Below are 17,030 nucleotides of genomic sequence, written 5' to 3'. Positions count from 1 at the left end.
AATAGGTTAATGTCCATCTTTATTATATAGCACCTTGTATTTTGTGCAGTTTTTCAGTTTCTATATAAAACAGGATTTGAGAGCAGAGGCATTTTAAACAATGGAGGAACATTTTGTTTTAAAACAAGTACTTTATCTTGAAACTTTACTCGATACTTAACTGGAGAAAGATTACAAGGAATACACAATAGTAAAATATTAATAATGCATCCAACTAGTTGTTGTTCATTGCACTAGAGTCCAAGCATATTTAGTATTTTAAAAATCTCCATTATGATGCCAAGTCTAGTTACCATTCACATTAAAACAAAACAGACTGTCAGAATGTACCAAAAGGAAAAACAGAAACACAATTGTTCTATACAGGATTGTGCTAATGATTCTCACAGGATTCTCCCTCATAACTGGCTATGCTGTGATGTTGCTTCAACCCCCTGGCCCCTCCCCAGTTAGAAGGGGATGGGGTGGGAAGTCATGCATGGGTGTGCAGACAAACACACAAAATGCCCATCTTGGTGGTAAAACCCTTGCCTCTAGTTCCCAGGGTTTCACCGAGGCAGGGAAATTGCGATAGGAGGTGGTTGGAGAACAAGTGGCAGAATGGCACTGGGTAAAATTAGGGCGTAAATGACCAATTTGGGAAGGGAAGATGGGATGGGAGGGGGGGAAAAATGAGGAGCACTTCATTTTCTTTGAAAGGACCTACTTACTGAAAATTGAGAGAGCCTTTCTCCTCCTAAGAGCGTCGGCATACAAGTGTTAGCAGAAAAAAAAAATCCTATTAACCCAATTCATCTCCCTATCTTGAGCCCTTCCAGGCTATCATTGTCAAACCCTGTAGCGGTGAGAGTGGACAGAGTAACAGCAATGGTCAGAGGGAGATCCTTCATGGTTTTCTCGAGTAACACTGAGAACGAATACATTCCCCTCTCACGATTCTGTAGTGGCTGACATTGTCCACAGCTGAAGTTGGAGAACATACAACACACCGACCAAAGTTTCAGTTAAGCCCTCAATAAAATAATCCAGAAGGTGCTATTCCGCCCCCACCCCCCTCCCAAAAATTGGTTGAAAATATATATATACATAAATTTTCAGGGAAATTGTAAAAGTTATAAGGAATAAACCAGACTCTTTAGTGTGGGACCTTTGTCGATTACTTATAGTTTTGTATTGGCAATTAAAGTGCAGAGATTTAGCCAACTATACAAAGCACTTTTTGGTTTTTAAAGGAGTATTAAACCTTGATGGACAGTCAACCAGGTTCATACGTACGCATATTTCACAAGAATATAGTTATACTTATTCAGTATGTTATACAAATATGCCGAAACGTTCAAAATATTAATAAACCATACTTCATTTATAGTTTGGGTCTCAATTGAGAGCGCATTCATGCAAGTGCATACCCAGGCCATGGCACCTGGGCAAGGAGTTAGGGCGGCCGGTTAGATTTCAGCAGCATGCCCATCAGTTAGCTTCCGTGGCACGTGAACATCTTGGCACTTCATTGGATGGGGAAATGAGGGAGAGGATTCATCACAACCAAAGAGGGGGCCGAGTGTGGAAAAAGTGTGCAAGATTGTGTGTAAACATGTAGAGCCACGAGTTAGCATTCGGGAGTTTTTAATACTGCACTGGTGTTTTTTTTAAAAAATATGGAGTGAAAGGCAGTGCCTTAAAAAGGAAACAACACCACGTGGCCAGAATTGTTCGGGTAACAGTGCAAACGCAGGTGGAGTTAGCTCACGAAGAGAAGCTTTACAACGTCGGCAGGATTTTCTCCATCCAACCTGCGATCCAAGCACAAGCAATGACTCCTTTTGCCTGGTTGAGAATTTACAAAACCGCAAGGTACAATCAATCAATCTTGTGCTTTTGCAAAAAGGAGTCATTGACTTGTACCTTTTTGAAGGAGACTTTTTCAAAAAAAAACACTGCAGCAGCCGAGGATAGCTGGCTTTCCCACAGGACACCCTATTTAAAAGTGGATGGAGGCCCAGCTCACCACCTCCACAGTCCGGTGCTTCAGCTCAACGCAGCAACCCGAGTAACCTGCGAGGCCTGTGCGCAGAAAAGAGTGGCTGAAGCTCCAAGTGCTTTCTTTTAAAAAAAATACAAGCCTCTTTCAAGGGTGGAAGTGCTTTCGGGAGACCAGCCTGTCACTACAGTCCACAACACAAAGTTCTCAGCTTCTCATGAGAAATATGGACCTTCAGCTCCAATAGCATTTCTGAAAGTGAGGAACAAGGCATCAAAACATCTGATTACTTTGCACGGGCCAGCTCGTGGGACTGAGGAGAGATTTGCTGAGTTTCAAGTTAAAACTGGTGTACTTACTTTAGAATAAATCAAGATTCGAAGTGATCTGAATTAGTGTTGTTAGATTCAGTTTATATTTTCCTCAATGATCGATTGGTTTGGCTTTTGATCCCTGTGTATCCCATGGTGTGAAAAAGAAAAAAAATGTGACCTCGGGCTTAATTTCTTTGATCTGAAACCTCTTCGGTCTCTCCACTTTCTGCATGCGCTAGGCGGCTCCTCTGGGTTTGGGATAATCAGGTGACCTCCTCCTACCTCTCACAGGGCAGTCTGTACAACCATATTCATTGCAGCAACTTGGCAAATGCTCCCCTCAAATTTTCTCCCAATTCTCGTACATAATTCAATTAAGGAGTGTGACGGAAAATAAAACACGTGGACCCTCCTACGCTGCAGTTCAATGCTCCAAGATTCTTACATTATTGCACCATCGCTCACAAAGCTAAGTTCTGAAAGCAATGAGACACCCCATTGAGAAATCTAATTTAAACCCAGCAACGTTGTATGACAAGGGATGCCTTTTAATGAAAGGGACTGTTCACTGCAATTAAGTTCCTATCTGGAGCTTGGAAAAAAGTTGACTTTGAATGGACTCCTTGCTCTCAAAAAAGTGCACTATCTAGATTTTTCCATAGCGGGGGGGGGGGATCTGAAATCTTGGCAAATGGTGCTTTGTGATAGTCTTATAAAGAGGAACTTCATTCTCAGTACAAGCTAACTGGCTAATGGTTCACTGCTTCCTGGCCGTAACCATTTAATTTTACAATGGGCCTGCTGAATCCCTCCCTCTTTGGAAATAAATCCTGAGGTTAAGAGAAGGGATCTGGACATTCAAACTAAAAAAAAAGCTTCAATAGATTAAGATCTCTCGCTACTTCATTTGAAACCTGCCTCTTTCAATGTTTCTCATTCCCTTACCCTAATAATTGTTTGCTGTGAATTGTGTTCAATTCAGTCGTGATTTCTCTCATTCCTTTAGCTTTTGTGAGGAGGTTTATTTTCTACGGGACAGTGAGTTTTTTTCCAAGTGCTATTGTTGCCCACCCGAATTTCCAATTTTGGTGAAGATTTTTCCCGTGCTCCCTGAGGATCCTGAATGGCGTGAGTTCTTGGACTCCTAACGACAGCAATACACAACTTCCAAAACAGGTGGAGCAGGAGCCAAATAGGAAAAAAGCTTTCCCCCTCACTGCTGAAACAGTGTGCTTTAATCAACATTAATGTTCTGCAGTTCATTACGAGAGAGGAAGGTTAAAGAGTTGTCACTTGCAGATGGGTCACCCATGCAGCAGCTCTCCCTTCACTCCAATCCATTAGTTTGAATTTTCCCCATTTCCTGCAACTGAGCAAATCTGGGGGCAGCTTTGCGTGGTAGATTTGCACGAACTAGGAATGGAATGGAGTCCGGTGGCATTCCAGTTCATGTAGGATCGTCAAGACAGGCTAAAAGTGACTTGCGTTTTTGCTGGTCTGAGCCGGATTCACATCCAGGCTCAGAGGGCGAACCAACATTGCACTAACCCCAACCCCTTGTGAATAAAGTGTCACTATGCAAACTTCCAAAAGTTTCAGTGTCTTCATCCGGTGGGATGTAGTTTTGAGCTCACGCCATTGGCTCACACTTGACTTTAAATATTCTCTCTCTCACACAAATGTGGGAAGCAAAGTCTGAGCAAGATAAATTGCAAAACTCATTCAGCTAACCTAGACTGACTGGCGTAGTCAATTTGGAACCATCCAGACACCAACCAGCATCCTATCCAGACAGATAGGATCAATGCCACAATTGTATTGCTGGGATTAGGATAGCATACAAAGTGTGGGGTCAGGCTGGCCCTTCCAGCTGGGGGCATGCTGCAAATTATCTCATGATTTAGATGATTGAAGTACTTCTGCAAGGGAAGGTTAAGGGCTTTGTTACTTGCAGGTGCTCACTTATAGAAAGAAATTTCCTTTTCTCTCTAATTTGTTAAATTTCAAAAATTACACACAGATCCAAAGCTCTGCCCAACTTGTTTCACCGGATTTCACTGAGGATTAAGTCGGGGAAAGAGGCACCAGCTGCCCTTCTCTGCAGTATCGTGTTTCAGGATGTGGTGGTTACAGATTGAGGAATCTTCCAATTGTGGTTTGAACTTTGGACACAGCTGGGGAGGGAGGTTGGCTGAAAGCAAGAACTAGTTTACAATCGCTCTCTGAACAGATCCGTAAATGCTGCCATTACACAAGAGAATCCATCACTTTTTGACAGTAAAGAAAATGGGGCATTTGGGTTTCAAATGGACAAACACTGGGGTCAGAACCCATCAGTGATGCTACCTGCACTCTAACCTCTCTTACTCGATTTAATAACTTATTTTTCTATCACATGGTTTAAAAGACTTTCTGATCGGTAATAAGTAATACTTATGCTCCAAAAGCAATACTGGTCAAAACAGCCTAAACAAAGTACAAGAGGCTCATCTGATAGTAGGAGACACCTTTTACGTGTATCCAAGGTGATGCAGTCCTTGCAAATGCTCAGGCTCTCAAACACTTGTCCAGCCACTCAATGCCTCTTACCTTGGGGAAAACATGAGCAGCAGAATTAGTAATAGAATAGGCCATCCTGTAATCACACAATGGATGCTACAGTCTGGGAGAAGAGGGTTCTCTCGCCATTTCAGTCTCAAGAATTAAAGGATGCTTGTACGTGAAAACATTTTGCCTAACTGTTTCTGCAGCAAATCTGACACTCTTCCATCTCATTCATCTGTCAAACTTAATGCCTGCCCGCCCTTCCAAGAACTGCGTCTTTCTCAACAGCATTGAAACTATGTCCCAGACACCGTCAACTCAGGCGCAGATATTTCAACAACTCAATACTCGACTTGCACTTCACACCAAGTGATCAAACTGAACTGGTCAGATTACTGAGCAAGTTGTTAAATGAGCCAATTCTAAAGCACCTTAACCTATTTTTTTTCTTGTAATATAGTTAGTGTTTACATCGTCTTCAAGTGGATTGTAGAAGGATGGAGTGTTAAATCCAAGTTGGCCCTCAGTTCAGAAAAAAATGAACACGGCCAATTTGGCGTCAAAGTGCTAAATTAAGGGGTTGTGTGTTCCAAGAATGAATTTGATCGCATTGGCTACAGTTTTCGGTCACTCTGATGAACATCATTCATTGGCTCTTTGGGCCCCCAGAAACACCCCTTTTTTTTTAAACAAAGTGATTACCAATATAGGTATCCATACAATACATGTTTTCTGTGTTATAATAACACTCACATTTAAGTGTTCCAATACCTTACAACATGGACCAAAAAAAACGGAAGGACCAAATTTCGGAAAGATTAGGCACTTCCATGGGGCAAAATTCAACCATTTAGAAAAGATGTCCTTTATCTTGGTGGGGAACAAAAAGCAAACAATACAGTAACACAGAACACTTTAAAAATAAGACATGTATAAAACAGTACATTACAACACAACAGTCTGGGTTTGGCTGGAAATGCAAGATGGAAGATAAGAGAACCGTCAGCCCGATTGGCACTAGGATGGAGTGTAAAATAAGGCTGGCGATTCACGATCTCCTGTTCACCAAGTCTTCAGCCACAACACATTTATCAAATGGAGTTGACCCGCAGTTTGCTCATAGCTAACCAACGTATCATAATAGTCACAGTCTGTCACTCCTGAACAGCCAGACACTGATAAATAGGCAGGCAGGAGTAAAACTGTCTGACCTTCACCCTGATCCTTTCGATGTCTAAAAATGGAGCTACGGGCAATGGAAGGAAATGTAGTGTTTAATTTTAGGAAAGCACCAAGTGTCCTCAAATCAGAGATATTCCGTTCCTTAATTTCTAGGCTAGAGGGGAAGGTCAGGACTTTTTGCAGCCTTTCCCTCCTTCACCATCAAGCGTTACATTTGTTTGAGGATCGGCAGAAGCTGAAGAATCCATCGGATGGCAAACGTGTTCAATATGGTCATTGGCACATGGCTAAAAGCACAACGGCTAAGGGTAAAAATTGGGAATTATTTCACATTTAAAACCTTTCACAAACACGACACTTTCCTCGCAGCCTCTGTTCCCAGTTCTTATTCTGAGCTATGATTAATGTGCAGTAGTGATATTGTTCTTCAGTACTTTGAAGAGGATCTTAATGCACCAAAAGACCCAAGCGAGCCATTTTAGGGGAATGGGAAAAAAAAAGCAGCAAGTCTCGTGTGAAACGCCAGCAGGCCCACAAGCAGGAGCTAGGAACCAGCAGGACTGGCAGCATCAAGGAGGAGGAGGAGAGCAGAGGAGCATTCATCACCATTTCCTGTCTTCAATCCAGCACACAGCAACACAGACAAGGCAAATAGTGAATCTCTGCACAACTTCCCTAAACTTATGAGTTCCAAACTAAAAAATATCAAATGTAAAATTAGTGCAAAGTGACACTATTTGTGGAAGGAAAGTGAAAGACAAGTGCCAGTGGTAAAAAGACAAATGTAACTGCGTCTGGCATTAGAAGCTATTAACAGAAAATGAATGACAAACACTGGAAATGCTGTAACCTTCAGCCAAAGTGTTACTCTGCTCTCCCCAGCTCTTGGAGAAAGAACACTCATTCACCAGCCGCAATCCACATTCAATGCAACAGCTTACATGGATCAAAATGGGTGCAGAGAGGGTGGGAAGAGTGAGGAAATTGATGGATGGGAGGGAAGGAGCAAGAAGCAAGCAGCTACATTCCTACATGTGCCTCTTTTTAATGATATTCGGTGATAACTTGGAGAACTGCAAGCAAGGTTTGCTCAAAAATACTGTCCGGAAAAAAGCCAATGAGTTCCTTGCACCAGCCCGAACAAGCTGTCCTATTGCATCCCCCACAAGTCCAAGAAAATGGATAAAAAATATCAAGTCTTGCTGCATAGCAGAAGGTAAACAGTAATGCTGAACTAGTGTTAATACTTATATTGAGTCAATGGAAACAACTCAGCCTCAATAAGCTGGTTTCCTCCTTGGCTTTTGTTTTTACCCCCACTCTGTGGAGACGTTGCTGCAAGTCCGCACTCTTTCCCGCTTGCCCATCACATCGAGCTGTCTTTGCACAGCAGTCCGGAGTGACCTTTGCAGAGTCTGTCCATGATGCTTTGCAGGATGGGCTGAACTATTCCAAGCAAGGGCCTCTGGGAAGGGTCGCCGTTCCAGCACGCCTCCATCAGCTGCCAGCATTCCTCATCAAACGCAGGTAGTCGCTCCGGCCGTACGCCTAAAACACAGAAACCACTGAATCACGCGACATAAAGATCATTCAGCCCATTGTACTCTTCAAAGCTGCCCAGTTAGTTCCACTGCCACTTGACCTTCCGCCCCCCCCCCCCAACAACTAGAACAAAGAACAGTACAGCACAGGAAACAGGCCCTTCAGCCCTCCAAGCCTGTGCCGCTCATTGGTCCAACTAGACCATTCGTTTGTATCCCTCCATTCCCAGACTGCTCATGTGACTATCCAGTTAAGTCTTAAATGTCTCCTTTAAGTATTTTTCTATTTCCATTTTAAAAGTTATTGAACCTGCTTTCACCATCCCTAAAGGCAGTACATACTCCAGATCACATCTCAATGAGCCTCTACTTTTTTTTTTTTACGATGATCTTAAATTTGTGTTCACTGACACTCAGCTAAAAGCGTTTCCACTGGCAGGACTTGCATACAATCATGTGAATTAGGTGCAGACCACTTGGTCCCTCAAGTTTGCTCTACCATTCAATAACATCATGGCTCAGATTGTGGCCTCAATTGCATGTTCTGCCCACCCCTGGTAGATTCTTGACGAACAATGGGGTGAAACAGGGCAACATGGTGGCACTGCTGCGTCACAGCACCAGGGACCCAGGTTCAATTCCCAGCTTGGTTCATAGTCTGTGTGGAGTTTGCACGTTCTCCCCGTGTCTGCGTGGGTTTCCTCCGGGTGCTCCGGTTTCCTCCCACAGTCCGAAAGATATGTTGGTTAGGCGCATTGACCCGAACAGGCACCCGATTATGGCGACGAGGGAAATTTCACAGTAACTTCACTGCAGTAACTTTAATGTAAGCCTACCCGTGACACTAATAAAGAAAGTTGAAGAAAAAAGGTTATCTAACTCTGTCTTAAAAATATCCAATGACCCTGCTGTCAATGCTCTCTGGGGAAGGGAGTTCCAAGGACTCATGACCCTCAAGTAAATTCTTCTCCTTTCCAACTTAAATGGGAGGTCTTTTATGTTGGAACAGTGCCCCCGAGTTCTAGTCTCTCCCACAAGGGGAAACACCCTTTCAGCATCCAAAAACAAACGCAGAAATTGGGTGCTACCTTTCACAGGAGAAAGAAAAGGGAGTCGAGAGGATTGAATACCTCAAAACTAGCAAGGGAACACAGTTGGCAGAGCTGGGGAATGCAAGTGATAGGTGTAATAATATGGATTCACACAATTTATGTACCTCAATTCATTGGACTATTTGTGGGATTAGCACATAGAGCTTTCAGTTCTGCTGAAGTGGTATTTTGTAAAATAGTCCTGTTGAAGGAAGACATTCATCAATGCCGTAGGGATATGGGAGATCTTTTGTTCACTGTTTATAATTTAGAAGTGATTGAGGGACTTAAGTAAATCACATAGCCATGGTAATAATTGTTGAGAGAACTTCCACAAATCTCCGATACCATAGCATATATCAGGGTTGCGTCTTATGATATTTTGTGGTTTTGCAAGTGCAAGTGTTTTGAGTAAACCATTACGTGTGATCTGTGTTTGCACGCGTTTCCTCCGGGTGCTCCTGTTTCCTCCCACCGTCCAAAGATGTGCAGGTTAGGTTGATTGGCCATGCTAAATTGCCACTTTGTGTTAGGGGGACGAGCAGGGTGAACACGTAGGGTTACAGGGAAAGGGGCTGGGTGGGACTGTAGCCGGTGCAGACTCGATGGGCCAAATGGCCTCCTTCTGCACTGTAGGGATTCGATAATCATGTTGGAACTTTGGTGCACGATGTACCAGAGTTCCTATAGTGAATTGCAAACTCCCTTTGATTTATTAATGTCACATGCACTGAGATACAGTAAAAAATATTGCTTCTTGCGTGCTATACAGACAAAACATACCATTCATAGAGTACATAGGGAAGAAGGAAGGAGAGGGTGCAGAATACAGTGTTACAGTCATAGTTAGGGTGACGAGAAAGATCAACTTAATGCGAGGTTAGTCCATTCAAAAGTCTGACAGCAGCAGGGAAGAAGCTGTTCTCGAGTCGGCTGGTTCGTGATCTCAGACTTTTGTATCTTTATCCCAACGGAAGAAGGTGGAAGAGAGAATGTCCGGGGTGCATGGGGTCCTTGATTATGCTGGCTGCTTTTGAGGCAGCGGGAAGTGTAGACAGTGTCAATGGATGGGAGGCTGGTTTGCGTGATGGACTGGGCTATGTTCACAACTCTTTGTAGTTTCTTGCAGTCTTGGACAGAGCAGGACCCATACCAAGTTGTGATAATATTGGTATATTGTGATATGAATTACCTGAATGGTTGGATTGTGTAAAAGACCCGATTCTGTAGTTGTTATATCTGATGTCTATGTTGTGTGGCATTTAATAAAATGAAAAATAACAGAAAGTTGTCCCAACAATATGCTTCATGGTAATACTTCACATCATGAGGCAATTTGGGATCATTGCAGGAGAGACAGCCAGAAAACCTGGCACAAAGCCTGCTAATGAGCTATAACGACACAGGAGACACTTTCCTCACGCACTAACAATTGACCCAAAACCTTTTATCTTACGCCACAATTACTGGCAGGATGAAACAGATGTTGAAAAGGTTAGAACTATTAAAGAAAATACAAACCAACACTTAATTCAAGCTCTGCGGTTGAAGTAGAGATAAAATGCTTTTTTAGGTTGTCAGAGATTCACTAATCGAGTTTACTGTCGGTGCGAGTTCATGGTATAAAATTATCAGAGGGAACAGGATTTATGATGTGGAAACTGGGAGGGCTGACCTATCTGACTTTGTCACAATTTTGACCTGAGAATAATTAAAACCAGTAATAAAATTTGCATCAAGCATTCTCAGACCAGGCTGCAGGTCACAACTGCCAGAGAGTCAGGCAAGGTCAACTCTCCCAGAGAGTCAGGCAAGGTCAACTCTCCCAGAGAGTCAGGCAAGGTCAACTCTCCCAGAGAGTCAGGCAAGGTCAACTCTCCCAGAGAGTCAGGCAAGGTCAACTCTCCCAGAGAGTCAGGCAAGGTCAACTCTCCCAGAGAGTCAGGCAAGGTCAACTCTCCCAGAGAGTCAGGCAAGGTCAACTCTCCCAGAGAGTCAGGCAAGGTCAACTCTCCCAGAGAGTCAGGCAAGGTCAACTCTCCCAGAGAGTCAGGCAAGGTCAACTCTCCCAGAGAGTCAGGCAAGGTCAACTCTCCCAGAGAGTCAGGCAAGGTCAACTCTCCCAGAGAGTCAGGCAAGGTCAACTCTCCCAGAGAGTCAGGCAAGGTCAACTCTCCCAGAGAGTCAGGCAAGGTCAACTCTCCCAGAGAGTCAGGCAAGGTCAACTCTCCCAGAGAGTCAGGCAAGGTCAACTCTCCCAGAGAGTCAGGCAAGGTCAACTCTCCCAGAGAGTCAGGCAAGGTCAACTCTCCCAGAGAGTCAGGCAAGGTCAACTCTCCCAGAGAGTCAGGCAAGGTCAACTCTCCCAGAGAGTCAGGCAAGGTCAACTCTCCCAGAGAGTCAGGCAAGGTCAACTCTCCCAGAGAGTCAGGCAAGGTCAACTCTCCCAGAGAGTCAGGCAAGGTCAACTCTCCCAGAGAGTCAGGCAAGGTCAACTCTCCCAGAGAGTCAGGCAAGGTCAACTCTCCCAGAGAGTCAGGCAAGGTCAACTCTCCCAGAGAGTCAGGCAAGGTCAACTCTCCCAGAGAGTCAGGCAAGGTCAACTCTCCCAGAGAGTCAGGCAAGGTCAACTCTCCCAGAGAGTCAGGCAAGGTCAACTCTCCCAGAGAGTCAGGCAAGGTCAACTCTCCCAGAGAGTCAGGCAAGGTCAACTCTCCCAGGTCCCACAGGATAAATCTCAATACCTTCAGCATTTTATAGCGAACCCACTTACCAGAATAAAGATCGAGTAATCCACTCACGCACTGACCAATTTCCTACACTCCATCATGATGTCTAGACTCTCTGCTCTGGAACTCTGGCCTAAACTTTTTGGTGTCTCCTCCTTCAGGAAGGTTCATCATATCTACCTGCCACCAAGCTTCCGCTAAACGTAAAAATTGGGATTTCTTTCACATCTCACCTTAAAACCCTTCAAGCCTCAATGCTTTCCTTGCAGCCTCAGTTCCAAATTTTTAGTCAACTAGTCAACTTTAGTGAACTATGATGACGTGCAGTACTGATATTGCTCTTCAATGTTTTGAAGAGGATCTTAATGCACCAAAAGGCTCAAGCAAAACGAAATTTTTTTTAAAAAATGAGATGGCATTAGTTCAAGTGTACATCGCCCTACCGGGAACAAGCAGGGACCAGGAACTACCGACTGACACTTCTCAAAAGAGGAGGGGGGAGGAGAGCAGAGGATTAATCATTTCTATTTCCTGTCTCAATGCAGTACCCAGCTGCACAGATGAGTTGAACTGTGAAAATCTGCATGATTTCCCAACAGTTGAGGGTTCCAAGCTAAAAATATCAAATGTAAAATTAGTGCAAAACTTCTGATTGCCTGTCCAAATGGCAGCTTTCTGATCATCAAATTTAGTTGGATTACAAAGCTGTGAAATCCATTCTCAAGCTTAGTTACATTAAGTGCTATTTACACACAAATACTTTTGCGAAAGCTTCTAACTTATTTCAACTGGGTGGCACAGTGGTTAGCACTGCTGCCTCACAGCGCCAGGGACCTGGGTTCGATTCCCGGCTTGGGTCACTGTCTGTGTGGAGTTTGCATGTTCTCGTATCTGCGTGGGTTTCCTTCGGGTGCTCTAGTTTCCTCCCATGTGCTGGTTAGGTGCGTTGGCCATGCTAAATTCTTCCTTAGTGTACCCAAACAGGCGCCGAAGTGTGGCGACCAGAGGATTTTCACAGTAACCTCATTGCAGTGTTAATGTAAGACTACTTGTGACTAATAAATAAACGTTTACTTTATTTCACATGAGACACACATGGAGGAGAAGTGACTAAGTACCTTTCTTCACATTGTTCCACAGCTGATCCTTGCTTGAGCATTTTTCAAACGTCTCCGGGAGTTTAATCGTCCCTGTGCACAGATACCAGAAAAGGATTCCGAATGCATACACATCTACGGAATTATCGTACTTTCCTAAAGGATTTGGGAGGGAGGTAAAGGTGAAAAGAAAACAAGGAAAGAATTTTAATCTTAATATTTGAGGATACACTGTGGCCAGTTGACTAACGATCCTCTTCCTCATCTTCCCTCTTCCATGCCCAATCTCAGTAAAGTCACTCCTGACTTATGAGAGGCATCACTGAAGACAAAACATGTGGTTTTTCCTAACCGGTTCCTAGTGGGCACTATTTGTAGAGTGCGGACAGCAAGGTCATGGTGAGCTGTCTTGCACCTCTTTGTCATGTCAAGAAATAGTCCTGCAAGGGTTACAAAGGCTATGAAAAAAAAGTGAGTTATTGGCTTTGGGGGATAGATCAGATCTGGACAAAAAGGTGGGAGGGGCTGAATGGTCTACTCCTGTTCCTTTGACCAAGTAAATTTCAACAAAAGTAGTTTAGTGATGGTGCAAGGTCTCTTGGTGCCAAATTCATGCTGGTTACATTGAAATAGTCCTGTGCAAGATCACAATCTTGTTGCTTTTGCGCAGATGCTCTCTGATGGGACATTTTTGGGGTAGAAGGTAACCTCACACACCACCCTCCCCAACATACACACCACACCCCCCCTAGTTAGTTGCCACCATACACCTTTCCTGATCTATTGCCTGTAAGAGGATCTTAAGATTTCAACGTCTTTAAGTGCCAGATCCAAGAACCAGCAAGAAAAAGGTAAAAGTTACCAGGTTTAACATTAATGTAGGAAATGTCAGAAATACAATTGTTAAAATCAACCAGCATCAGAAAAACCTATCTAGTTAAAGCAGGTTATATAAATGCAAGCTCCTGCTGCCACCTACGTTATTCCAAGGAGTAAGCCATTTGATCAAAAGGGGGTCAGACTTGTGACAAAACCCACCACTGATACACTGGATAACTCTCTGCTTGACTTTACCTTCCCAGCTGAGAGGCAGTGATGTTAAACAGCCACTGTTGCCAAACTAACTCAGCAGCATTGGAGCTTCTCGGCTGTGTTGCTTCGCTCACCGGGTAGGGTTAGTACGTCACAACCCACAGCTCTTTCCGAAAGCAACATTAGCTCAGCAATTCTGTCTGGGAGCTCCCCAGTCAAACAATCCTGTGCTGATAAAATGACATACCTGAAAACAGCTCAGGGGCCATATGTATAGGAGTTCCCACAATGCTCCCAGACATCATAGCTTCAGGCTTGCAGAACCCCAAGTCAGTGATTTTGGCTCGATTCTGTTTATCCAACTGTGGAATCACAAAAAGAGACATCAAAAAGATTGAAACAGAACACCCTGCATTATGAGAGGAGACAATAAACGTGCCTTCAATAAAATCCTGCTTCTAACAATGTGGCGTTACCACTTTTCCTTCTAATTGTATTCAAACAAGAGCTTCAAGTTTTTAGGTATCCAGATCACCAACAGCCTGTCCTGGTCCCCCCATGCCGACACTATAGTTAAGAAAGCCCACCAATGCCTCTACTTTCTCAGAAGACTAAGGAAATTTGGCATGTCAGCTACGACTCTCACCAACTTTCACAGATGCACCATAGAAAGCATTCTTTCTGGTTGTATCACAGCCCTAGTATGGCTCCTGCTCTGCCCAAGATTGCAAGGAATTACAAAAGGTTGTGAATGTAACCCAATTCATCATGCAAACCAGTCTCCCATCCATTGATTCGGTCTACACTGCCCGCTGCCTCGGCAAAGCAGCCAGCACAGTTAAGGACTCCATGCACCCCGGCCATTCTCTCTTCCATCTTCTTCCGTAGGGAAAAAGATACAAAAGTCTGAGGTCACGTACCAACCAACTCAAGAACAGCTTCTTCCCTGCTGCTGTCAGACTTTTGAAAGGACTTACCTTGCATTAAGTTGATCTTTCTCTACACCCTAGCTATGACCGTAACACTACATTCATTCTGCACTCTCTCTTTCTCTATGAATGGTATGCTTTGTCTGTACAGCGCACAAGAAACAATACTTTTCACCGTATATGCGACAATAATAAATCAAAAACAACAAGCAGCAGCTCACCTGATATTACTAATGAACAATCTTCCTTCAATGTCACTGCCAAAGACATGGCATCGAGCTACCCAATATCATGAGACCTTCCTGATGCAGTACAGCCCAGGTAGTGCATTCGCTAACACGCCAGGCAGCTTTTGATTAACTTTCCCTATGGTTTGACTCCTATGTTGGAGCATTCTATGATGCTATTATTGGAGAGTTAATACACTATGTTTTGGTTACTAACTTGCCTCCATGCAACAGTAGCTGCACTTTAAAAGTAATTAATTGGTTGCAGAGGGCTTTGAAGTATCCAAATGACAAAGAATAGAAGTTGCGTTTATGTAGTGCCTTCCACAACTTAACGCCAGCCCAAATTGCTTAACAGTCAATTACTTAGTCCTGCAATATAGTTACTGCTTGGTCCATCGAGTCAGCTCCAGCTCTCTCAAAGAGCAAATCAGCTAGTCCCATCCCTCTTTCCCCATTTCCTTGCCGTCAAGTATCTGTCTGATTCTCTTTGGAAGGTCACTGTTGAGAGGGTTGCCAACTCTCCAAGATTGGCCTGGAATTTCCAGGAATTGAAGATTAATCTTCAGGACACCACTCAACAATCCTGGAGAAAAATCACTGGAATATTAGGGTTTTTTGTTAGTTTCTTTGAACATTGTTCTTGACCAGATATTAAAAGGGGAGAAAAAGGCTCTTTGTCTGACAGCCCAGTGCCATCACATTGAATGATGAATTTTTTGCTTTCCAACTGGATTGAAAAGTAATGGGTCACAAGACTGGCTGTTCTTGAAATTCATTTTATGGATTGGGGTGTCTCTGGCTAAACCAGCCCATTCCCAGTTGCCCTTCAGAAGGTGGTGGTGAGCTGTCTTCTTGAACCACTGCAATCCCACAGATATACCCACAGTGCTGTCAGGGAGAGAAATTAACAACTGGAGCGTGGGGCAAGTCATGTAACAAAACTTCCAGGAAAACATTTCAATAAAATCCTACAGTACAGAAGGAGGCCATTCTGCCCATTGAGTCTGCACCGACCACAATCCCACCCAGGCCCTATCTCATAATTCCATGTATTTACCCTAGCTAGTCCCCCTGACACTAAGGGGCAATTTAACACGCACATCTTTGGACACAGTTGGAAACTCTAACTGTTAAACATGTATCCACCAATCAATCAGGCAGGGTGTTCCAAATCCTAACGACTCATAGCATAAAAAAGCTTTTCCTGTCACACTTAGTTCTTATGCTCATCACCTTACTCCTGCGGCCTCTTATCAACCAACTATAATAAAGCATTCCTCTTTGTTTACTCTTATCTAAACCCTTCACGATGTCAAGCACCTCTATCAAGTCTCCCTCACTTTCTTTGCTCCAAGGAGACATTCCTCCGTTCCCGGAAACATTTTTAGTAAATCTCTTCTGCACCTTTTCCAAAGCTTACGTGCCCTCCATTAAATGTGGTGCGCAGAATTGAACACGATATTCCAGCTGGGGTCAAACAATGTTATAAAAGAGTTAGCAGAACTCTGTCTTTTGTACTCCAATCCTTTATTTATAAAGCCCAGGACACGATATGCTAAGATCACTGGCTGTAATTTTGTCATCATAAAGGTTACATCAATGTAGGGTGACTCATTCTTACATTTCATTGTTTTTTTCTGAAAGTATTTCATGCATTCATAGCCCATTGTTTTTAATGAAAGAATATTTCAAGGATCTTGTCTCATACAAGAGTTACAAATGAAGAGCTTCCATTGTCAGCTAGATATGCATTATTTCTCTTCCAATCTTATTGTTTAAACATTGAAGGGATAGGCTTAATTTACAATACAAAGCAAGAAAGGTTGAGAAAATTAATTTAACCTCCAAAGTTAAAGGTCAACAAAAAGACCTTGAGACACAAAAAATGCCAAGTTACAAGATCTAAATGTGGCCCTTTTATATAATAACTGAGAAAACCAGTTAACATTTAGTGTTCAAAGTGGAGGATGCAGATAAATTTAATACCCAGACCAATTTTCAAAAAATAACTTGGCTTGTGAACCTAGTGCTGCAACAAGAAAGAGTCTTAATTTCCCTGACCTCAAAATTTCCTTCACCCACCCTAGATACTGCGTCAATTTTTCTATTTCCCACTAGTCACTCCTGCAGGAAGCATGAGGATACCAAGTGCTATGTTTCTATACGGTCTAAGACACATTAAATTACCCAAATCACTTCCAACAGGAGATAGTACAAAACTACCTAATTGCATTGGATTCCAAGCAATTAATGGGGAAAAAGTGCAGCCATATTCACGGCATACCATTGCTCAATAAACAATGTCTCAAGAGAGCAAGAGCAAAATATATCCTGACTCAGCTGAAACATCAAAATCACAA

General features: G+C 43.3%; 1 protein-coding gene across 3 annotated transcripts in view; it reads right to left on the bottom strand.

The window, feature by feature from the left end:
- Positions 1-17,030, bottom strand: part of dstyk (dual serine/threonine and tyrosine protein kinase) — a 106,954-nt gene continuing 89,924 nt past the window's right edge. For all 3 annotated transcript variants that reach the window (XM_078242052.1, XM_078242053.1, XM_078242054.1), the window contains exons 11-13: positions 13,759-13,873; positions 12,501-12,635; positions 1-7,569 (exon numbers count right to left, since the gene is read on the bottom strand). In XM_078242052.1, the coding sequence (XP_078098178.1) occupies positions 7,388-7,569; positions 12,501-12,635; positions 13,759-13,873 (432 nt within the window). In that variant the 3' untranslated portion in view covers positions 1-7,387. The remainder of the gene's footprint in view (positions 7,570-12,500; positions 12,636-13,758; positions 13,874-17,030) is intronic.

Source organism: Mustelus asterias, chromosome 25 (assembly GCF_964213995.1).
Source record: "Mustelus asterias chromosome 25, sMusAst1.hap1.1, whole genome shotgun sequence".
NCBI lineage: Eukaryota > Metazoa > Chordata > Chondrichthyes > Carcharhiniformes > Triakidae > Mustelus > Mustelus asterias.
This window is presented reverse-complemented; position numbering and strand designations above follow the sequence as displayed.